General features: G+C 36.6%; 1 protein-coding gene across 1 annotated transcript; it reads right to left on the bottom strand.

Annotated features, from left to right (window-relative positions):
- Window positions 1-1,948: 1,948 nt before the first annotated feature.
- On the bottom strand, window positions 1,949-23,796 carry RAB14 (RAB14, member RAS oncogene family). Its single transcript, XM_080667197.1, has 8 exons — window positions 23,521-23,796; window positions 14,763-14,821; window positions 12,311-12,364; window positions 11,005-11,182; window positions 7,114-7,180; window positions 4,777-4,864; window positions 4,413-4,443; window positions 1,949-2,753 (listed from the first exon to the last, which is right to left on the bottom strand). Exons 2-8 carry the CDS (start codon window positions 14,812-14,814, stop codon window positions 2,576-2,578), a joined length of 648 nt encoding a protein of 215 aa, XP_080523323.1. The 5' UTR covers window positions 14,815-14,821; window positions 23,521-23,796; the 3' UTR covers window positions 1,949-2,575.
- Window positions 23,797-24,431: the final 635 nt, after the last annotated feature.

Below are 24,431 nucleotides of genomic sequence, written 5' to 3'. Positions count from 1 at the left end.
CCTCATAGGTGCGAGGGCAATGAGTAACCCAGAGAACCAGGTGACCACATAAGCAGTAAACTCATGGATTAAAAATTAAAAGAATTCACATTCTCTCCAAAGTGCACTTGACCAGTGTCTGGCACATGAATGTTACAATATGACAATTTGCTCCTTTATTTTTGAGCACCCAAGTTTATTGTAGGGGATTAGACATGCAAATTACAGAATTTGGCCCCAAGTACAGTGAAGGGAGAACACCATCAGGCACCAAATGTGCTGATCTCACACTGAAAAAGGTTGACTGAAAACACTGCAAGTGTGATCTAAACACAAGGATAAAAACTCAATTAGTGATGTGGATTTATATGATATGTACTAGACTTTAACAAATAAGGATAATTCTGCAAAAACTGACAACTTATGCTAAATAATTGTCTACCTGAAGAAATATGAAATCCTATTATAGTTCAGAAAATAATACAAACAATTTTAATCTAGATACAGGTACTTTATTTACAAATATTTAGATTAATAGCATTTTGTTACATCAAATGAAGAGTACAGCAGTCTGAATAAATCCTGTCACAAAACAATAAGACCCACTGTAACTAACTTTGGAAATCAGGGTATTGCACCTAAACAAGCCACGGTCTTTAGTTTGTGATTGCTACCTTATATCCCAATGGGTGGTTTGTTTGTTTTGTCTTTGTAAATATATACACACACCGGGAGGTCATGGTCCCTGGGTGAGTCCCTTGTGATGCAACAGTGTGAGCAAAATGGATCACTGTAAGTCTTTAACAGAATATACCAATCTACTCCAGGAATCTTCTTTTTAAAAAAGTTTAAGACAAATAAAAATGAGTCCCCAAATTAACCAAATCCTATTTTCTGCACATTCCAGTTTTGGCTTTTATTTAACATTGACTATACAATACTCTGGTACTACCATGTTTACAACCCAGAAAGTTGTATTTTTTTACTTTAGTGTCTGTAAAGAGGGATTTAAAATGTGTATTTTAAACACAGCAGTTGAGCTGAGTGCATTTTATATAGACTACCGAGGTTTACCTATCTTGTACTTCAATAACTTCGGAATTCCCAGCCAGATCTATAACCTCAGAAATAGTCAACAGAAGTAAAGAACTTGGTAAAACCTAAGTTTCTTATCTAAAGAATTAAGATTGTTTCCCTTGTAATACTGTATTCTTCAGTGGCCAAACCATCTCAAGTAAAGTAATAACTTACTTTGTATCAGCACAAACATTGAAACACTGTTAGAAACACTTTCCCTTTTATAAAACAATTTATGCCAACATGACCAAAAATAGCACTTCCTACTAAGAACACAAGGGATATCTTAAATTATTTCACTGTAGTGTTAAAAATACACAATTTAAAATCCCTTAACAGCAGACCTATGGTTCTGGCTGTCTGGTTCAGAATCTCAACCATTCCAAGAAGATAAAGGTATAAAAGCTTAAAATGTGCAATAATAAACCCAGCCTTTTTTCTTTTTCTATACAGTAAGGCAAGAAATGCAGCCTGTAATGCAAAATGTTTACAAAAAGAGAAAAGCAGGTTTGCACATTGTTGATTGCACAAGAACAGTTAAGGAAATTTGCAGGTAAGCCACAGTGCAAAGATGAACAAAGATGAGCTAGTGTTAATCCTCTCACGCTAGGAGCTCTTTGCAGCATAATGTCCCCAAATTGCCAGCACCAATGGGTGGAGCCAGTATTTCTTGTGAACTGCAGTTGTGTCTATTTCCTTGTGTGAAATGGAAGGGAGTAACATGGTCACATATAGGTCTTACTGTACAAACTGGTATTTTTATACTGTTCCAATGCCAGTAATCAATTTATTTTCTTCATTAAAAGAATATACACAGGATGTATTGTTAGTTCAGTTCCTTCAAAATTTATACATATTTACTTTCTGCTAGAGAAAAGGATAAAATGATGTAAAAAAAAAAAAAAATAAAGCTATTAAGCACAAGAGAGAAGCTGATAAATGGATATTTTCCCTGTACAAGGCTAAGACAGAAGCAAGCCTCTTCAAGAAAAATGCCACCCACACAACAGGGAATTTATCTGACAAAAAACAAAACAAAAGCAGTTATAGAACCCCTTCTCTATCACCAGAAGCCATTTCACAGCAATAAACTTCTTGGTTACAACAGACATACTTGAACAGTTAAAAGATGGGGAGAAAGGCTTAAGATATCAAATTAAACCGTACAGTGAGACAGAGCCCTGCCAAAAAGAGGGAGGGGTAAAAATCATGAAGTCCAGCATCAGTGCTCAGTTTAAATCATGTATTGGTGACATACCTAACATGAGGACAATCAAGGGCGGAAAAAAAGTCTAGATTTACCATGCAGGAGAGATTACTTGCTTTTGATAACCTGATTACACCTAGTTGTTTAGCAGTTTAGTATTGTGTTAAACTGTTTTTAAACAGAGTTGTTTTTTTTTCTTTTGTTTTTTTAATTAAACCCAGTAAGATGTACAGAAGACAACGAGGCAGTAAAAAGTACTGCTTCCAACAGACAGAGGTGAAAGGTCAAATGAGAGCCACAGCAAAGAGGTCACTAGCAGCCACAGCCTTCTCTCTGGGGTTGGGGTTCACTGGTTAGCCGGCCTCCCTGCGGAGCTGAGGGTTTGTGCTGTACACCAGACTCAGCAGCATTCAGATCCAGGCTTCCATCCTGAATGTTCTGATAGATTTTCTTGGCAGCCTCAAGGAAAGCATCTTCTACATTCTCTCCCCTAAGAGGCAATTGACAACTTTATTCGAGAACCACAGTTTTCTACAAAAGATAAGACATTATACACTGACCTTTTGCTAAACTTTAGTCAACTGCCATGATGTCTTCAACTTAGCCACTGTCATCTAATAAGAGATTACCAGAAGACTGAGCTAAGAGAACAACATGGGGAAATATTTTCTGTGGAAAGCATATAAAAACAGTACTGAGCTGTTTCTACAAACCCTATTTGAATAACTGTATGTGTTCTAATCATTAAAATGCTAACATACTAATATGTAACAGTTAAGATAGGCCATTTCTGTAATAATAGAGTATTCCACTAGAAATGAAATCTCCAAACATGCACAAATGATTCCTGGATCTGAAGAGTCTGATTAGCCAAGCATGAACTGTACTGTTTTTATCATGTGATGGTGGCATATTCATGCTTAGCCATATTCACACTTCAGTTCAGTTCTCTTAGGACTAACAGTACAGATGTATGAAAAAGGAGCTAACTTCTTACCAATGCAAGGAATTTTTGGCTTAAATAAATAACTATAATGAGAATCCCAGGGTTCAATAATGGACATGGGATAGTAATTAGAAAATGTTAATTATGCTTCTAATTACTCTTAGACATTGAGTATTTCCTTAACTCATGCTTTTTACCATGATCAGAAGTATTAAATAGGTTGACCAAGCTTGAGTCCATGATGCCAAACTCAACCTCAGTTGTGAAAGTCAAACACTTGAAATGTTTACACAATTTATTAACATTGCTTACCAGTGGGCAATCAAGGTATAATCTTTTAGGTAAAGTAACAAAAAATATTATTTTGAAATGTCAAATAGGAAGCAAAGTATTGCTTACTGTTCTCCTCTAGCCATATGCATTAGGTATTTATGTAACATACATTTTATGTACAGGTGACCCTTGAACAACATGGGATTAGGGCACCGACCTTCCTCGAAATCAAAAATCTGCTCTGAACATGCAAATTCCCAATGATGGAGTTGTCCCTTGAATTACGTGGGTTTCAACTGTGCCAGCCAATTGAGCTACATAGGTCAATTTAAAAAATCCTCATATGGCCCTAGCTGGTTTGGCTCAGTGGATAGAGCATCAGCCTGTGGTCTGAAGGGTCCTGGGTTCCATTCCAGTCAAGGGCACATGCCTGGGTTGTGGGCTCGATTCCCAATAGGGGGCGTGCAGGGGGCAGCCAATCAATGATTCTCTCTCATCATTGATGTTTTTATCTATCTCTCCCTCTCCCTTCCTCTCTGAATAAAAATATAGTAAAAAAAAAATCCTCATATGGCCCAGCAGATGTGGCTCAGTGGATGAATGTTGACCCATGAACCATGAGGTCAACCAGTTCTGGTCAGGGAACATGCCCAGGTTGCAGGTTTGATCCCCCATAGGGGGTGTACAGGAGGCCGCCCATTCATGATGTTTCTCATCTGTTTCTATCTTTCTATCCCTCTCCCCTTCCCCCTCTCTCTAAAAATCAATAAAAATATACGTGTGTTTTAAATTCTCATGATTGGCATCATGCAGTTCACATCCATGTTGTTTATGGGTCAACTGTATATATAGATTATTTTTTTCATATCTATGTTCTATTTTGAGAAATTGGAATGTAATTGAAAATGATCTAATTTTAGCCATACTTACGTTTTTGCACTTGCTTCAAGGAACAATAAGCCTAAAAGTAAATTTCAGATTGATTAGGACATTTCAAATGACCTCACAAGGACATTCTCTTTAGCAACATCTGAATAAAAGTTAAAGCTTTCCATCAGCTTTCCATATTTTATGAAAGAATATGAATGTGAAATAGAGGGAATAATAGTACTCCTCCCCCCAACACATGAATTCTCAAACACATTTTACAATTTCCTCACCCTTGAAATTTGAATAGTTTGCATTAAAAATAATTGTCAAATAATTTGCAGGAAATTTGCATGATCAAAATCCTTAGGAATTCTCCCAAGGGTGACCCTCCCAAAAGCCATTAAAAGTCTTAAAAGAAACCCACCATTTTCTTCAGCGAACTGTTTGGCTTCTTCATAAGTAACATCTCTCTGTGCCTCCAAATCTGCTTTATTTCCTATGAGAATTATTACCTAATGTGTGACCAAAAGAAAAACATCTTAAAACAAAGCAACCAACTTAAATCAACCATAAAAATTCTGAAATCCAAAAATCTTGATAGAAAAAAATGTGGGCCTAAAAAGAAAAACAAGTACTAGCAATTATCCACCAGACAGGACTGTAGAATCATGAAGCCATTAGTATTAAGATGGATTCTCAGCAATCTTCTAGGCCAGGGGTTCACAAACTTTCTGTAATAGGCAGAGAGGATATATTCCAGGTTTCTGAGCCCCATGTTATGATTTCTTTATATATGCTGCTTTTTTTTTTTTTTACAATTGTTTAAAAATGTGAAAAACACTTAGCTTAAAAGCCATTCAAACACAAAATAGCCCATGAGGCACACCTGGTCTAGGCCAAAGATTATGATTTATCTACGTAAGATTACTAAGTGTCCAGAGACAAGCTCCAGGGGATCTGTGAAAGCACAGAATGAAACAAAATGCTGTAAACAAGGACAGTTCCTTAAGAGGAAGTTCGTGGCTTTCATCAGATTTTCAAGTTTCTAGGACACTCAAAAAGTTTACAAACTACTAATTCAACTCCTTCAGGCTACTGGTACAGAAATTAAGGCTCAAATAAGGCAGAGACTTGTCAAAGGTCAGTTAATGAGTTAGTGGAAGGAGGACATTAGAACCCAGGTATAACACTTAAACTATGAACTTCAGACAAATACTGTCCTACCACCCCCCCACATTATCCCTAGGCAGGACTAAGTTTGTAGCAACTGATAACAAATGTCTGTGTATCCATTGAAGTAGTAGAAACACATATGCAGTGAATTCAAATCCAAGGCAAAATATCATACTATATCCACTTTGGAATAATTTTATATAAGTGGAAGGCCAAAGTTAAAGGCAGCTCTGAAAAGTTCTAAGAATAAGTATGCAGCCTTGGGAAATAGGTTGTGTTTTTTTTGTTTTGGGGTTTTTTTTGGGGGGTGGGGTGGGGGGGAACGACAGATTTATGAGTAGACTGTTTCTGCCTATATGTTATTTGACACCAACTAACAAACCCTCTCTCCCCCTTCCAAACAGATGTGCTAATCCAGATATGGATACTTTAGAAATGGATGGTTTCAACTAAAAGGGATTTCCACAACCATTATCTTCTTTTCATGTGAAAATACAACCCTCCCACTTCCAAAAACTGATGTCCAATAAACTTTTAATCTGAACGTAATTGAGAATAGTTAAGAAGTATAACAAACTACTTCAGTCAACCTATAGGTTTGTTTATACACTTAGAGTTTAATGTGATGATGGGTATGAAAGTTCTAGGCACAGTCCCCGTCATAATTGGCAAACCATGTTAACGGACTCTCAATATAATTAAATTGCTGTTCCCTAATAAAAGTCAGTGTTACCACTGATTACATATTTACTGAACCAGGCTTCTACTAGGTGCTGGGGTACAAAGATAAGTGAGACACAGGCCTTGTTCTGGAGAAGTTCAGAGTCACATCTCTGCCTTTCCTCACTTGGCCCTGAAATACCCTCAACAGCATCTACTAAAACCCCTGAAATCCCAGCTCAAACGCCCTACCGCCTCTCTAAAGCTGATTTCTCCAAATGCCACTGCTCATCCTGGGCCCCCATCAGCACACCAGTCACTCTATTCTAACTCATATTTTATTCTGCTTGTCAGCACAGTTATTTGTATTCCCATAGGTAATCTCCCTGTTAGACTATAACATTTTGTGAGCCAAGGATCCAAATTTATCTTTAGTTTATACTACAGAGTCTAGTATGGTGACTTGGCTCCTAAAGATCTCAGTATCTTCTCAATCTAAGAAGCTATTTTTTTAAAGCATGCAGAACTCTTTACTTTTAATTGAAATTTATTGACATAATTGTAGATTCACATGTAGTTGTGAGAAATAATGCAGAGAAATCTACACTTTGCCCAGGTTCCTCCAATGGTAACATTTTATGAAACTAATGCAGATCCCTTTTAAAATGGTAGTTTCAGATTTCATAGTCTCCACTTGACATAAGGTCACCATCCATTCATAACTTTTTTTCAACCACAAACATGAATAAAAACCAAATATAAAATGTGAAACCTGGGGTAATTAGTACTGGAAAAAAATAGTACGTTTTCTTCAATTAATTTAAGAATAAAATAAAGATTCTCATTCTTAGTACCAAATACAAAAATCCCACTAGCAAATGGCTTTCCTTTTGGGGTTAGCTTAGATCTTAGATATCATTTAACTTACAGTATTTGGATTGGTGAGATTCCTTGCATCTGTCAACCAGCTGCTTAAGTGGTTATACGTACTTCTTCTGCAAAATATAAAGTTTACATTTATGACTGCCACATATAATTGCCATTTCAGCAGGAAAAAAAGAAACTTCAATAATTATTTAAAATACAGACTTTAATCAACAGATCCTAAAAAAGTATTTTTGCTTTGACTGGATTGTAACCCTAAGAACAATAGTTATAGAACGCAAAGACAGACAATACACTGGTATAAAATTCACCTTTCCAGGGAAGGGATTAGATGTAAAAATTGCCAGCTGTAAAAACAGTCACGAGGATATAAAGTACAGAATGGGGAATATATATTTTAATAACTGGTGTCAGATGGGTACTAGATATATTGAGGTGATCACCTTTTAAATTATAGAAAGGTCTAATCACTATGTTGTATACCTGAAACTAATATATCAACTGTATTTGAAAAATTTAAAAATTGTTCAAAATTAAAATCCACCTTTTCTTAAAGAATAAGCTAATTATAGCAGCATAAAAACTGGCTTTAAAGCCCTGGCTGGTGTGTTCAGTGGTTAGACCGTCGGCCTGCTGACCAAATGGTCTTGGGCTTGATTCCTGGTCAAGGGCACATGCCTGGGTTGCAGATTGGATCTCAGGTCCCAGGAGGCAACCAATCGATGTCTCTCTCACATCGATGTTTGTTTCTCTCTCTCTCTTCCTCCCTCCCTCTTTCTCTCTGTCCCTCCCTTCCACTCTCTCTAAAAATCAACTGGAAAATATATCCTTGGGTGAGGATTAACAAAAAATAAAAACTGGCTTTAAAAAAAAGGCACTGAATACATGTGACTAGAAATTCAAGTCTCCAGATACCAGAATGTGAGTTTATCCTAACTTTGTACTCTTATTCATCAGAGATAAATCATTTTGAGATTCAAACTGCCCTATTTCTCCACTTCCTACAAGCAAGAGTTTAAAAACTCATAGGCTCATTTGCACTAGCCAAGAAAGCCCTGAAATAGCAAACAAACCCAAATAATTTACAATATTATAAAGGGTATAATATTAATCAGACATTACCAAAGGGGTCAAAAGAATGAAAATTTTAAAGGTTAAAAATGTTTTTTATTTATACAGATTCACAGGACATTAATCCATCCTATTCATTTAACAAGTGAGGAAACAGAAGCCCACAATGATTTAAATGATTTCAGAGCCAGGCCTAGGACCTTTATACACACTGGATCCTAAAAGTGTTTCAAGTTTAGCCCTGTGAATAGTATATTCCATAATATCCAGTTGCCAACGCTCATTTGAAATTCAATATTCAAAACATTTAATTCTTTCCTAGTGGAACTGAAAGGAACTCCTTACTCAGACTCTCTTTTTTACTGTGCTATATCATATACACAAATTACCACTTAAATGTACAAAAAAGCTACATAAATAAAAATAACTTTTCCCAGTGTTTTAAAAATTTTAAGTAAACATTAGTCAAATATTTTTTAAAAGCACAAGCTTTATCACTGCTCAGTATTTGTAGTACCAGCATACCTTGCTTTTACACAAGAAATTTATCTTACTTTGTGCATAAAACCTCAAATAACACAGCTCCAAAACATTTATACTGCTTTTGATGAATATTAAATGGTCAACGCTGGCAGAAACAGTGAACGCTGGCAGAAACAGTGAATTACAAACTGGCACCACTTTAGTAAACAGAAAAATCTACACATCCTTTGTAAGTGGTATCAAGATTATGAAAACCATATTATTTACATGTACCATATAACTTCTGCTCATTGATCTGGTAATTGGTTCATTAATTTAAAATTCACAATCATAATTTCAAATCTATAAACAGAGTATCATCCAAATATTCATTACGTGGTGGTATTAAAGCTAAAAATTAAAAAAGTGCTAAAATATCCCTAACTTTGTCATGGATGTTAGATATATCAAACAATTCATAGAGCCATACAAACTACCATGATAAGCTATGTTATCAATTTAGGAATGTACCCTGTAACGATTAGAGTTAATGCCAAGAATAAAAGTATTATTAAAGCCGGAACTTCTAAGTTTGCAAAATGTCAAGGACTCATAGAAAAAATTTGGGGTGGGGAAGGGGAGGAAACACTGTCATGGTTGCAAAATCAATGTCACTGAGTCAAGAAAATACCTATCTAAAGCCTAAAGTACTTTTTACCAATAAACAGTTTTATTGGGATATAATGAACATACCATAAAGCTCAACCTTTTAAGGTCTACAATATAGTGGTCTTAAGAATATTCACAAAGCCGTGCAATGATCACTACTTTCTAATTCTAGAACATTTTCATCAGGAAAAAAACAAACCCCATACCCATTAGCACTCACTCCCCATCCTCTAGCAATCTCCTTTGCCTCTACACATTGACCTAGTGTGGGTATTTCATATAAATGGAATCATACATGTGGCCTTTGTTTCTGGCTTCTTTCACTTAGCAAAATGTTTTCTAGGTTCAGCCACTGAATAGTATATACCAATGTTTCTTTCCTTCTAATGGTTGAATTTTATTCCATTGTAAACATATACCAAACCTATTCATCCATACATTCATTAGTTGATGGACATGTGGGTTGTTCCTAGCAGAAGTACTTTTGATAAACAGACACACATACCAAAAGCATTTACTATGCTTAAAAGGTATGTTTAAAAGCAAAGTATATATGCATCAAATCATCACACTGTATGCCTTATACAATGTTATATGTCAATTATATCTCTATGAAGCTGGGGGAAAAAGACACATTCACCAAAAAGACAAACAAACTACTACTCTATACATTGATATATTGTAAGCACATATAGCACTATTTAAATTTTATCAATTCATGGAGTTTTTAATTATATGAAGTCTTTGGGAATGCATCTCTCGTAAAAAGATGTCTTGTACAGATAGCCAAGTTTTTAAATAGTCTTCCCACAAAACTATTTACTGATCTCTGCCTGGCTATATAGAGCCATTAAGGTTGTTTCACTCTGTTTTAACCCTGAAATCACCCAAGCCTAGGAAACAGCATAAAGCATTTCCCAAAGGAAAATATGCTTGAAAGTCTAATTATCACTTGGTCCCACTCACTCGTTCCTACCCCACCAAAAGTCAGAGTCACAATGCTTTAGACTGACACTTTGCATTAATGTGAAAGGTGATTCATTCATTTTCTAACTTGCAGTAGACAGAGTTTAATGAAGTGACACAATTTTCCATGTTTTCCAATGTCAAACATCCAAGGTCCAATTTTGTTACTTTGTATAAAGTGCTTTGACTTTCCAGAAATAGTTAAGTTGAAATAAATTTAATCTCACTGCCTCAAGTACTATAAACCACTTCAGTTCATTTTAGGACAAAAAATAATTTAATTAAATGCTCAAACTTCAGATGCAAGTGTAAGAAGTTTTTATAATCTACCATGTTGGATTAGCAAAACTACTTAATTTCTTGCTTGGCCTTATTTTGAAGAAGTGTAAACTTTAACACTAGACACTACCTCCTCAAGACTTGCTTGCTTTTTACTGAAGTGAAAAGAACAAAGTTTGGTATTAAAATATTATTTCACCTCAAATAATTCAACTGATGCTGCTTTTCAGAATAGTATTCTTCTGTCATCTCCACCAGCATCTCCTAAAGTTTTTCTTCAGTCATACCCACTTTTAGCAAAGGAAATCAACACATTCTGTCAAGTCTTAAACAGCAATTTAGAGAAGAAACCATAAAACCCAAATAAGCACATTTATTGTAGTCACACAATTATAAACTAAGAAATGTTTAAATCAATAAAAAAGAAACCATGCTGCCTAAAGTAGATTTTTTTCCTAGTATGAAGGTTGAAAAGTTAATTTCTTACCTAGTGATATCATACACCATAAGCGCTCCTGCAGCTCCTCTGTAGTAGCTTCGTGTAACAGCCCTAAACCTCTCCTGTCCTGCTGTATCCCATATCTGCAGTTTGATTTTTTGGCCACTAACTTCAATTATTCTTGTACCAAATTCAACACCAATTGTGTGAGGACAATCGGCCATAACTGTTAGGGAGGAAAAGAAATATAATATAACATCCCAACTTCAAGAAAGTTTCAAATTTCTTGGATGCTTCAACACAAATTAATATCAGTGGGGAGGAAAAAATCCACTGTATAATCAAATGACTTAGTAATGCTTATAGGCTATAAACAGACTAAAGCTTGTACATAAATAAGCAAAAACCCAGAAGAAGTCATTGACATGGACTAGAACAGGGGTCAGGAAACTTCTGTAAAGGACTAGATCATAAATATTTTAAATTTAAAAATAAAGATTGTAATAAGCTTTTCAAAATACCAATGTTATATTTATCCCTCTGACAATCCTTACATATAACAAATCAATCAATGGTCTTAGAACTCAAGATTTATTAGTCAACCAAATTTTTATCCTGGAAAATATACTAATACCTCAAAGAAAATCACCACGTTTAATACATATTTATAGTTCTATATTGGCAAATTATATATGTCTAATCCAACAGGACAAATTTATTAGTCCTTTCCTTATAATAAGGCCGCTGGAAACCTAAACCTACTATTCTCTGGCACAAGCACACACAGACCAATGGACACTTCAAAAAATATTGTGTTATGAAAAAAAAAAAGCCACAGAAATTATTTCAACTATATTAGCCTATTAGTTACATAAAATAAAATGGCCCCTCCCATACCACCCAAGTCAGAGTTGTACTTTGAATCTTAATCAAGTCATGAATGCAGACAAGACTCCATTTTAAGTATTTCCAATCTATTATTATATAGTTAACAAATGATACATGCAGCAAAATTCCCCTAATAAGATAATTTCTATAATGAAATTCTGAGAATATAAAGATTTAAATTTGACATTACAGTATACATTTTTAAAAATTAAGTTTTACCATAAAAAAGTCTCAAGTGATATGACATATAAAAATTAACACTGTATATGTGGGCATATTTCATTTTATCTGCACCTATTTAAAAATAGAATCATTCCCTAAAGACAAAAGTGTATATGTTCAAATGCACAAAGTACATATGCACTTTTGTCTTTAGGGAATGATTCTATTTTAAAATGACACTTTAAAAGGTAGAAAAGGAACAATAAATAATTTACTAATATTTTACCTTACATTTTAAACTTACATTTTTTTTCTGTAAATTGATGAAGCAAGCAAGATTTTCCTACTCCCATGTCCCCTGTTTAAAAAAAAAGTTTCAAGTGGCAATTACATTTCTCAATTTTACACTCATAATTATATACAATGTCTGCTATACAATATCATAAATTTCTGAGACACTTAGAAAAGTTGCATTTCCCTAATTTATAATGAGTTTAAAAATCCTACAGGTCAGTTTTCACTGAGATGTACAAATTCACTATTCCCAACTTTCAGCAGTAATAGAGTCTGGTTATAAATTATGTTACTAGCCACCAGCTGGGAAGTGTGGGTTTTTTAATTTTTTGTTGTTGTTAATCCTCACCAGATAATATTTTTTCCCATTGATTGATTTTGAGAGAGGGAGGGTGGAAGGGAGGGACAAGGATGTGAGAGAGACACATGGATTGATTGCCTCCTGGGGCCTGGGATCCAACCTGCAACCCAGGTACATGCCCTTGACCAGGAATCGAACCCAAGATCCTTGGGTCAGCAGGTCAATACTCTAACCACTGGGAAACATTGGCCAGGGCAGAAAGTGCCTTTTTTTTTTTTTAATAAATCTTATTGATTTTTTTACAGAGAGGAAGGGAGAGGGACAGAGGGATAGAGAGTTAGAAACATCATTGAGGGAGAAACATTGATCAGCTGCCTCCTGCACACCCCCTACTGGGGATGTGCCCACAACCAAGGTACATGCCCTTGACCAGAATTGAACCTGGGACCCTTCAGTCCACAGGCCGACGCTCTATCCACTGAGCAAAACCAGTTAGGGCAGAAAGTGCTTTCTTAACAGAGAAACTGTTCTAATCGTGTTTTTCACTTTGAGCTGTTTCAAAGTTTTATATTGTTCTTTCTCTCAACCATAAAAGCATAAAAACAAAACACTCCTAGGAATGACAAATAGGGCAGCAGCATATAACAAGCAGAAATGAGTTTCAAAGCCTGATTCACTAGATCCTATCTTACCTCAAATTTTGTTATTGTTTTTTTTTTTTTTTGCAAAATTCCACAAAAGAAAAAAATAAACACTATATGAAAACCGTAATAGAACAAGTGTCACCTCTGTACTACAGCAATTTAACCTTTGGTGAAGGAAGCATTCCACTATAGTCACTTAAGATCAACATTAAACCAAATTGTTCTCATTTGTAGAATTAACTGAAAAGCATATGTACTTTCAACTGTGCTCTTACAACTATATTTGGATAAACAGCATTGTCTTTCAATTTGAGTAAAATCGTCTTGAAGCTTAAGGGAAAAACCATCAATATTATATTTTACTAGAGGCCTGGTGCACGAAATTCGTGCGTGTGTGTGTGTGTGTGTGTGTGTGTGTGTGTGTGTGTGTGTGTGTGTGTGTCCCTCAGCCCAGCCTGCACCCCCTCCAATCTGGGACCCCTCGGGGATCGGGCTTAAACCGGCAGTTGGACATCCCTCTCACAATCTGGGACTGCTTGGCTCCTAACCATTCGCCTGCCTGCCTGCCTGCCTGCCTGCCAGCCTTATAGCCCCCTAACCGCTCCCCTGCCAGCCTGATTGATGCCTAACTGCTCCCCTGACAGCATGATCGTCCCCAACTGCCCTCCCCTGCTGGCCCAATTGCCCCCAACTGCCTTCCTCTGTGGGGCTGAGGGGACTGGGGGACTGAGGCTAGATGAGGTGGGGCTGAGGGGACTGGGGGACTCCGGCTGGATGAAGCAGGGCTGAGGGGACTGGGCACCGCCATCTTGTGAGGGTGTGGCAGTCAATTAGCATATTCCCTCTTTATTGGTTGTGGGCACCACCATTTGTGAGGGTGTGATGGTCAATTAGCATATTCCCTCTTTATTAGATAGTATGTGTATTACACAATTGTTCTGAATCAATGTTTGGAATCCAAAAATTGGGCTCTGAGGGCTTTTATGATATTTTTGGAATGTATCCTCACTCCTAGGAAATTAATTTATTTTCCAGTATTAACAAGCTTTCAGGTATCCCCCAAGAACAATCAAGATCACTTCAACCAAAATACACTGTTCTACAAAAGTGTCCAGAGCCACAAAGCAAAGAGTCCATTGTTAATGCAACTATAAATCTCAAAGGAGTTTCAATTTTGCACTGAAAAAGTCATCCACTTCTTCTGGAGTGGTATGTTAAATATTAGTATATAGCCCTGGCTGGTTTGGCTCAGTGGATAGAGTATCAGCCTGAGGACTGAAGGGTCCCAGGTTCGATTACATCCAAGGACACATGCAAGGTTGCAGGCTCGATCCCCAGTAGGGGACATGCAGGAGGCAGCCAATCAATGATTCTCTCTCATCATTGATGTTTCTATCTACCTCTCCCTCTCCCTTCCTCTCTGAAATCAATAAAAATATAAAAATAAATATTAGTATATAAATATTTTATATGTTAACCTTCTTTGGAGAACAAGAGTGTAAGTTAAATGAACTTACCAATAATAATATATTTAAAGATGTAAGAGTAGTTGTATGGTGCAGTTGCCATGGTGGCACTAAAAACAAAGAAAATTTTGTTACTTCAGTAGAAAAGTATACAGAAGTTATTCAAGCTGATAACTGCTATCCTTTAAAGGTACATAAAATAAAGCACACTGATTATAAACAAAACGTTGGTTACAGTAATTTGGAGTAAAACTGCATTTCCTAAATTGATCAAATGCACAAATTTTCATGAATGAACACTGCTTTAACATTCTCATGGATTATCCATGGAAATATAAGAAACCATTATATCAAAACAATTCCAATATTTCACATTAGGAAATATTTAATAACAAATGTTATTCTGGAAAATGTTCAACAAGGAAGTATTTATAAATTTGAATTAACTATCATTATAAATAGTCCTCTTCTCCTCTTTAAGACCCATCCCTATTACTGGTCAAGTGACTTACTAATGGCCTACTTGTTCAGAACTCCCTGATTTTTAAAACAGATTTTTTTTTTTTAAGTAACCACTAACTTATAAACACAATGTAACTTTTTTATTCCACTATAAATTAATGGTTAGCATAGTATCCAAAGAAAAAGCAATCATTATTTCCAAACCAAATTAATGTCAGATTTATATAGAACCATATGAAACTGTTCTTGTAGATTTTTTAAAAAAGGCAATCACTGGCAATTTCATATGGTTCAACCTAATGTAGGATTTAAAGATTAACAATATCTCAAATGTCTGCTATTTTAGGAGCTGAGAGAAATAATGGCATAAAATATTACTTGTGGTTGTAAAATTTGGAAGTTTATGTGTCAGAATATATTTCAAAAGATCACAGCCCACTCCATAATTTCAGACAGGCTTACCCTAAAGAATTATAGAATTATTTCATTCCTCCTTTTAATAAGTTAAAAAAACTACTCCAATTTATTCAAATGAATGTCTTGAATGTGTCAGACACTGTTAGGTGCTAGAGAAGAGATGAATTCTAATACTGGTAATAACTTCCAATAAAATTATTCTCAAACCAGTTTTCAGTTTAAGCAAAGATAAAATTCTTTATATAGATATATGAAGGTTTAACCTTCATTTTAAAAAATTTGAATTCCCAGTAATTTTTTTAATCTGGTTTTTACTGTTTTGGCCAACTGTCCATTACACAAGCTATACAGTTGGTATGACTGAAGAACTGAAACATGTATTTCAAATAAAATTTCTATATAACCTATAGGAAAAGTATATATGTAAAATAAGTGAATTATCGTCAGGGAAGGGAAAGTTATAAATTACTGGACAATCATTTCACACAATATAGTCTCCTTTCTTAGTTATATGAATTACATTCAACAAAAGTGGAGGCCCTGCTACCCATTCCAGCTTGACTTGTTTTAACACATTTATAATCAGTCTTTGACATCACAGAAAACTCCCTTAACCAGTTCTTTCAGGAAAGGGGGTTTTTCTAGTTAGATTAACTCTAATTCTGATCATCACCCTAACTAATTCCCTTTTTTCAGACACTGGGGACTCAAAATTTTTTAAAATGAACTTGGTCCTGAGGCAAAAATTGGTCTGAATTATTCACTAGATCTCTGAACCATATCCCAAACACAAAGAAAAAAATAACCTCTTTCAATAAAAATGGTATTTAAAGATTATAACGTCTCAGCTTGCACTCCTTCCAGACGCTTTTCTTCTAATTAACTTTTAACTCTTCTTTCCCCATTCAAACTTGGGGGAAATAATTTAGTAACCTTTAGCTTACTCTTTCTCTCATGTTCTTCCCCTTCTGATTTTCCTGTTTCTTTTCTCCCTTTTCTTATTGAAAGTTGTAGCTGTACATACTTTGCTTCCTTCCATTTTATATTAAAACTATGACCTCTAACAATATCAATTTCTACTTGAAATGCTCTAAAAGCTAATCATGAAATTACAACCCAATTCTAGTCATACTAATTTGCACACCAGCTAATTATCACACAAGTATTCTTTAATCAAACATCTACTAAGATGACTAATTTGGAAAATGTTTTTTAAAATTACCAAGCATTAATTGCTATCAACTATTTCCAAATAAAAAATTATTATTATTTCATATCTAATACCTTTGCTGTCTCTACTTCACCACACAATTTTCTAGTTCAAGTTTCTTAAAAATTGAAATAAAAACCTTGAAAGCAGAGTTAAAGAAAAATGACTCAAATTTACTCATGTCAGTAGGTAAGGAAAGCAGAAAATATCTAGCACTGTAGCTACTAATGCATCAGGTTCTCCCTTTCTTACTCTAAGGTAAGATACTAACTAGGTTTAAATATACTTCTATAGTTTATTGATAGCATTCACGCAAAATTATGTATTTGCAGTAGAACTTTATTCAAGTGGCCTCTTTTATTTTTATTTATTTTTCTTTTATTAAATTTATTGGGGTGACATTGGTTAATAAGATCACATAGGTTTCAAGCATACATTTTTATGATACATGATCTGATGTTGCATATTAACTATTCAACAGTGCTTAAGGCAAGGATTTCCCAACCTCATTTCTTGAACATGAAACTAACCACTGTTAAAGTTGATGAGAGAAACATATTTGTAACTAGCAACCAGCTTTGGAAGGGGGGGAAAAAAGTTTTTTCCTATTAAGGGGTGCCTTTGCTTTACTTATTCAAAAGTCAGAAAAGAAAGGCATTAGAAATGTTAATCTAGTTCAAATGCTCTGAAAACATGAGTTCAACTTCTCAGTACTATAATCTCCACTAATTAAAAAACCTTGGTAATATTCTATAACTTGTGCACAACCACTAGTATGATTAAAATGCACTTTCAGGTTTTACAAAAAGCATTTGAATAAAATTCAAATCATATAGATCACGTTTAATGTCTTTTGATTTCTTTAGGGAAAAAGGAGCACTACATTCAGACGACAGGTATCATTAAATATATGAACAACTTGTAAACTAATAACAAACACAACTGTTAAAGTTACCACTTTGGGGGCATTTAATATATTCCAGGGAATGTGCTAAATACTTCACATGCAATGTCATTTAAGTCTTACTACCATCCTTATAAAATAGTGACAATTATCCTCATTTTGCAGATGAGGAAAGACCAAACAGGCAAGTAACATGCCCAGGTCACACAGCTAATTGGTCAAGTTTCTATTAAACTTAGATTGTTTTGACTTTTGTGTTTAACCACAACACCATCATCCCTCCTCCACAATTATGAGATATATCTGCTGAGCACATCTATGAACCCCTATAGTGGTACATTGGGACACAAATCTTTCTCAGTCCACTCACTTGGTCCTAACTTAATATTCTGAATAAGCGGTATTAAATGATTACATTCAGAGGATGCACTGTAATCAGGATTTATAGGTATGGATAAATGATAATACTAGTAATAATAATTCATATATTTACTTTAAAAAAGTTTCTGAATGGAAATAACATTTGTTGAGAGTAAACCATATGATCTGCATTTTCCTTATATTGATTATCTTACATAATTCTTAGTTAATTCTCACAACTCTGCAAAATCATTATCATGTCTATTAAAACTGAATAAACAGAAGTTTGAAGAAATTCACATTTGGCCAGTGTTACAAAGTTAGTAAATGGTAGAGCTGGAACTTGATTTCACACCTAATTCCAAAGAACCCCATTTTCTTTAAGGTAGCTTATTAAAGGTACATAAATATGTAGACTGATAAAAGAAAAGCAAAAACTCAAAATTAGAGAAAGATGGAGGATAATTATACCAAGAAATTAAGGTAATAGTTTTACTATCAGTGCATGTAATATTTAACTCAAAACTTCCTGGCTATCAAGAGAAATGTTTACTAAATGCATAATTAAACACTAATAATTGTTGTGTGGCCTGTTTTAAATATTAACTATGCTTCATATTGCTTTAACAGGATTTTGCAACCTCATCTCTTTAATGTGAAACAGACCACTGTTAAGGTGAGAAGTACATTTTTTAAATGGAGTTTGCTATTGCATAAAATGCTTCAACATATTTTTCACTTAAAAGAAATTATGTATGTTTTCCCAGGCCAATACATACAGATCTAAATGGTTATGAAATGGACATTAAACATAATCATAATTGTGACAAAAATAAAATTGCATGGTTTTCATATACTGAATGAGACATCTTTTCAAATAAAATTATACAGACATAAACGACTGTTTTGACTTTTGTGTCAGACGACCAGTTTTGAAATGTGCAGGTAGAGATGTGAAGGTAGGCACTTTCATACGCTTTGCTTGTGGAAGTCTGAACTGCCACAACATTTTTGGGAAGTAGTCTGAACTGCCACAACATTTTTGGGTATATATTTTTAAATCTTAAAAAAAAAAAAAAAGACCCTCAAAAAAATCCAAATCACTCTTTGGCCAAGAAACCCACTTAAAATTAGTCTACAGAAATAAAAGTTTCAGTCCACAAGGTTACAGGTTCAAATGCATTTAATGCAGCATTTTTACAGAAAAAAAAAAAAAAAAAAAAAACACAAACAAAAAAAACATGCATCTAGAAACAATCTAAACTATCAACAGGGAAATGACTAAATAAAGTACATCTGCACTATGAAACAATACACATCTAGTTTAAAAACCATTTAGAAATATATGTATTAACCTGGAAATAATAGCTATGATTTTAAGTGGATTAAAAAAATAAAAATAAAAAGCCTGGTGCAATAACATAGCCCATTTTAAACAAACATACACCCTTCAATCCTATATGCACGTAACATGGAAGAATAAACATCAAATTGTAAAAAATGAACACACAGGCTGAGAATAGAAAAAGGGAAGAGAGAAATTATTAACTTTCTTTATCCATCTCTGCACTGACAGTATAATGAGCATGTACTATTTTAAAATATTCAAAGTAGAGAAAAAAATAAAGGACTGTTAAATATTTTTCAAGCATTTTATATGCAATTCTGATATAAAACAAGTTAAAAAATAAACCAAAAAAAGAACTCCCTTTCATAATATTTCCAATATTACTTCCACATTTACCAATAATATGGGGAACATAGGAAGTCAATCATATGATCAGTCTAAAAGCATAAACAAAAAACACCCCAATGATCAATGACATTTCGAGTTGTTTTTTTTATGGTTTGGCTCCTTACTGTGTTAATTTATGCACTGTCTGACTAATCCTTTCACAACTGTTATATAGCTATTTTATTCTACTCCTTAGAATATATGATGTTATTGTGTAATTTTTACATAACTGACTCAAGACAACACAGGAGAAAAGCAACCCACTAAACATTTCAGGTTATTTAAATTCTAATCCTCACTGTTGAGACTTTTTTTTTTACACGTGCAAGGTATCTTATTAAAAACACCAGAGAGGCTGCTTTTGTGATTCCAATATAAAAATCTTTGTTGAGCATCTACTAAGCACAAAGCCTTATGTTAGATCTGACAATATAGTAATGCTTAAAAAACAAAACAAAAAAACAACATTGTCCCTGACTTCATGAAACGCAAGAACAGAAGCATTTGGATTTGCTTATAGGTCCAGTAAAGTGAATTACCACTTGATTTGTCAGTCAAGTGAACACAAAACTTCAGGAGTCACTCTAATACTCTAATCCCGTGGTCGGCAAACTGCGGCTCCCGAGCCACATGCGGCTCTTTGGCCCTTTGAGTGTGGCTCTTCCACAAAATACCACGGCACGGCCTGGGCGAGTCTATTTTGAAAAAGAGGCGTTAGAAGTTTAAGTTTAAAAAATTTGGCTCTCGAAATTTCAATCGTTGTCCTGTTGATATTTGGCTCTGCTGACTAATGAGTTTGCCGACCACTAATTAGAGTCTAATCTAATCAAAATGAGTGGTCAATTTCCTTTCCTCAACCATAAAACAATCTCTGAAATTCACCTAAAAAAAAACCCACACCACCTCACTTTTGACAAGCTAACACACTTTTATACAAATCAATAATGTGAATAAGAAAAAACTTGAATTTCCTTCATGTGTCAATAGCAAGACTGTTTCAGGTAACTGAGGGTATGCTATGAATAGGAAATAAAGTTCTCCAATACTGCACCTCAGTTCACAGAAGTCCTTAGGAGAAAAACAAAAACCCTGCCCTTACTACTACAGTTAAGAAGATTAGTAATAATGAAAATTTTACTGGTGAAATATGATGTCTAAGATTTGCTTCAAAATAACTTGGTGGAGAGGGTACAGGTGAGGGAACAGGTGAAACAAAATTGCTGATCACTGATGACATTGGCTGATAGGTATATGAAGGTTTAACATACTACTCTATAATGTACATGTTTAAAATAGTCTAGAATAAAAGTATTTAAAAAGTAAAGTAGATCATCTTTGATACCTCTACTTGTACACTGCTGTCTCCAGCCATAATGGGCATTTAATCACATACAAATGTTTCAAGCCTTTTTAAAAAATGAAGCATCTCTCAATAGCCCTTATTTCAACATATTCTATTTGCTTTAACCAAAGGTTTCTTCCAAGTACAATATCTTACTAAGATTATGGAAAGATATTTAATACTGATAAAAATCAGTTGTATAATGAACGGCATAGACTGATGAACAAGAACAGATCCAGAGACTGAGAAACATCAATCAGAACCTCAAACCTCAGGGAAGGGGGGGTAGGTGGGAGTAATGGGGAGAGATCAACCAAGGGACTTGTGTGCATGCATATGAGCCTAATCAATGGACGCAGACAACAGGGGGGTGGGGCATGAGTGGGGGATGGGGGGTAATGGGGGAATAAGGACACATATGTAAAATAATAATAAAAATAATAAAAAAATAAAAATAAATAGAAAAGAAATTGTGAGGTAACCAGAACCCCCCCCAAAAAAAATCAGTTGTAAAAGCACCCCAAATTCTGTTGCATGGTTGACGCACACAACCATAAAGTTTAACATAAAATATAAAGAGCAAAAACTTTTTAAAATGTAGCTTTAATTCCGAGAAATTTTTTAGATTTTTAGAATCTAAAGTTTTACATCTTTTAAATAACTGCCATTTACTGAGTGCCTAATATATGCCAGCTACTTTAAAAGTAATCTCTAATCCTAAAAACTCATTTTACAGATAAGGAAACTAGCTCAGAGAAGTGATGCATCCGTGATCATATACTACTAAGCGGAAAGCTAAGCTTAAGGCCCAGGTTAAAATCTACAGCTAGCTCTCCAAAGTCATGCTCCTCTCATTTAGTCAACAAATATTAAACACTCAGTACAAGCCTGGCAATGGGACACTAACTGTATGCCAAGCAACGAGCTAAGGGTTTTTAATCACATTTAGTCCTCACAACAACTCAAAAATATAGGTACTATTATGCCCTGTATAGATAAGGACACTGAGTCTGAGAGGTTAAGTAATTTGCTTATGGTCACTAACTAGGAAGTCAAAGTACATTACACATGACATGCATCAAGGCATGACCAGTAACAAACAGTGCCTAAGCAGAAATCTTGAGGAAAATTTTTGTAAAGTCTTAGGGGAAGAAGGAGTGGGAGCTGAATTAGTGCAAGGTTAAGTTTGTCCTTAATAACCACATCTAAATAAAAGGAAGTTATGATAGTACTGAAATAAGCAATAAATTGCAAGAGTTAGAATCTGGGCTCTGACACCCGCTGTGGGGCCACCAAGAAAGCACTTGCTCTCTGGAGAACCCCATTTTTTCTTCAAATATAAAATGGAAACCTTGCCATCTCTCCCCTGGAATTGTGAGAATAAGGACTGGCAGTGTAGTGGCTGACACGACAAGCCTTTGGGTTATAAAGGAGCAATCCACTGTCATCCAATGCTACCTTATAAATGGTCAGGTCTGTAACCCTGGCCTAACTTGAGTGTAGTAAGTTCCAGCCCCAGGGTAGGGAGAGGCCAGTTTGCATACACCATCATTAACAGCCACAGCACAACTTCAAGCCTCAGTTTCCTCACTTGTAAAATAAAGGTAACTCGACTTATCACCAACAGCTACGTGAAGTGTGAAGACACCCAAATCTGTGCCTGGCACACAGTAAAGTGCAAACGATCCAAACAACGCCTGTTCCTTCTTTTCAATCCTAAAAATGCCTAAACTTTTGCTCTTCTTCGTCATTTCTGAATCCCATCTGGGCTCGGGGCCTTATTAGGGACTCGCTCAAATCAGAACCTCCCAAGCACAGACCCACAGACCCTCTTCTCCAGCCCGAATCCGGACAGTCCACCCACATCCACAAGGACACCGGCGATAGTCCAAGATGCCGGCGTGCTGCCTTTTGTACTCAGGGCTAGACGCGGCCTATGGGACGGGGACTGCCACGTCTGGAGCTCGTGGGCTGCCAGGCTCGGCTCGCGCGGATAAATACCGCGGGGGTGGTCCTCAGCCGCCAGGAACGGCAGCAAGGGGAGAAGGGCCTGCGGAGAGGCCAGTCTGCCCAGTGCGGCCGAGGAGGCGGGGAAGGCGAGGCCGAACACACCCTTCCCCACACGCCTCTCCACTGGGCGGGGAGGACCAGAGGCTTCGGCGGGCGCAGTGCAGGGACACATTCGCCCCCGCATGGGAGTCCCGGCAGTCAAGGCCCCACGGCGCCCACCGCGACCCGGGGTTCGCTGCGGCCTGACAGGGCCTGTCCTGCGGCCCCGCCCGCCCGCGGCTCCGGCTCGCCGTCGTCCCCAGTCTTGGCCTCCGCCGAACCAGGCGAAGAGGCCTCGGCCGGACGGACACTGCGGAAGGCCTGGGTTACCTGGGGGGTTGCTGGTGGCTGGGCAGCTTTCCGGGCGGGAGGGGGGTCGTCAGGGCGAGGAAGAAGAGTGCGGGCGCAGCCGAAAAGGGGCGGGGGCGGTCGGCCCAGGCCCCGGCAGGTAGCGGGTTGGACGAGGAGGTGCAGACGCGCTAGCGGCAGTAGCGGTGGCAGCAGCGACTGCTCCTGGGGATCCCTCAGGATCTTCCTCGGGCAGGTCCAAGATGGCGGCGCTCCCTGCACAGGGTTTCCTGTCACCCTCGCAATGGGCCGGACCACAAAAGAAGGGGGAGAGGGATGCGCGCGCAGCTGGCGGAGCCCGGAAGAGAGTGGCCAGGCCCAACCGGATAAGCCACGCCCCTTCCTCAGTCCTTCCATCCTGATTTGTCACGCTGCCGCGAACGCCCGCCCACTGGCCCTCACGCTTGAGGGGGCGGGAAAGCACTTATGCGCAAGCGCAGTTTACTGAGCAGTTCTGTGTAGAAGTTGAGTGAGGTACGTCTGGGACTAACAGGCTTGGGTTGTCGTTTTGAGGACTTTTGACTTTTTAACGCCAGCAACTACCACTTACTGGACACTAAGCGCACAGTTACTGCATTCATTCATTCAACATGTATTTATTGTACATGAGGTCCCTGGCCAGCAATCCCAGGAGGTACATATCCCCATTTTATCGAAGACGAAACTGAGGCTCAGATGGATCAAGTCACTTGCCCAAGATCGTGCAGCTAGGAAGTGGCGCTTTCCGCCTTATGTTTCTCTTCTGTCTCTTTTAACCTTTGGGAGTGGCTTTGACAGGAGAAGAGAAATTGTGACCACATTTTTCTCAATTTGTTCATCACCTCCCATATTTCAATTTGGTCTGCTATTATCACCTTCCCAGAAAGTGTAGCACAACCCAGTACAAGGCCGCA

Source organism: Plecotus auritus, assembly GCF_963455305.1.
Source record: "Plecotus auritus genome assembly, chromosome: 5".
Taxonomy (NCBI): Eukaryota; Metazoa; Chordata; class Mammalia; order Chiroptera; family Vespertilionidae; genus Plecotus; species Plecotus auritus.
Note: the sequence above shows the minus strand (reverse complement) of the source record. Positions and strands in the feature narration are given on the sequence as shown.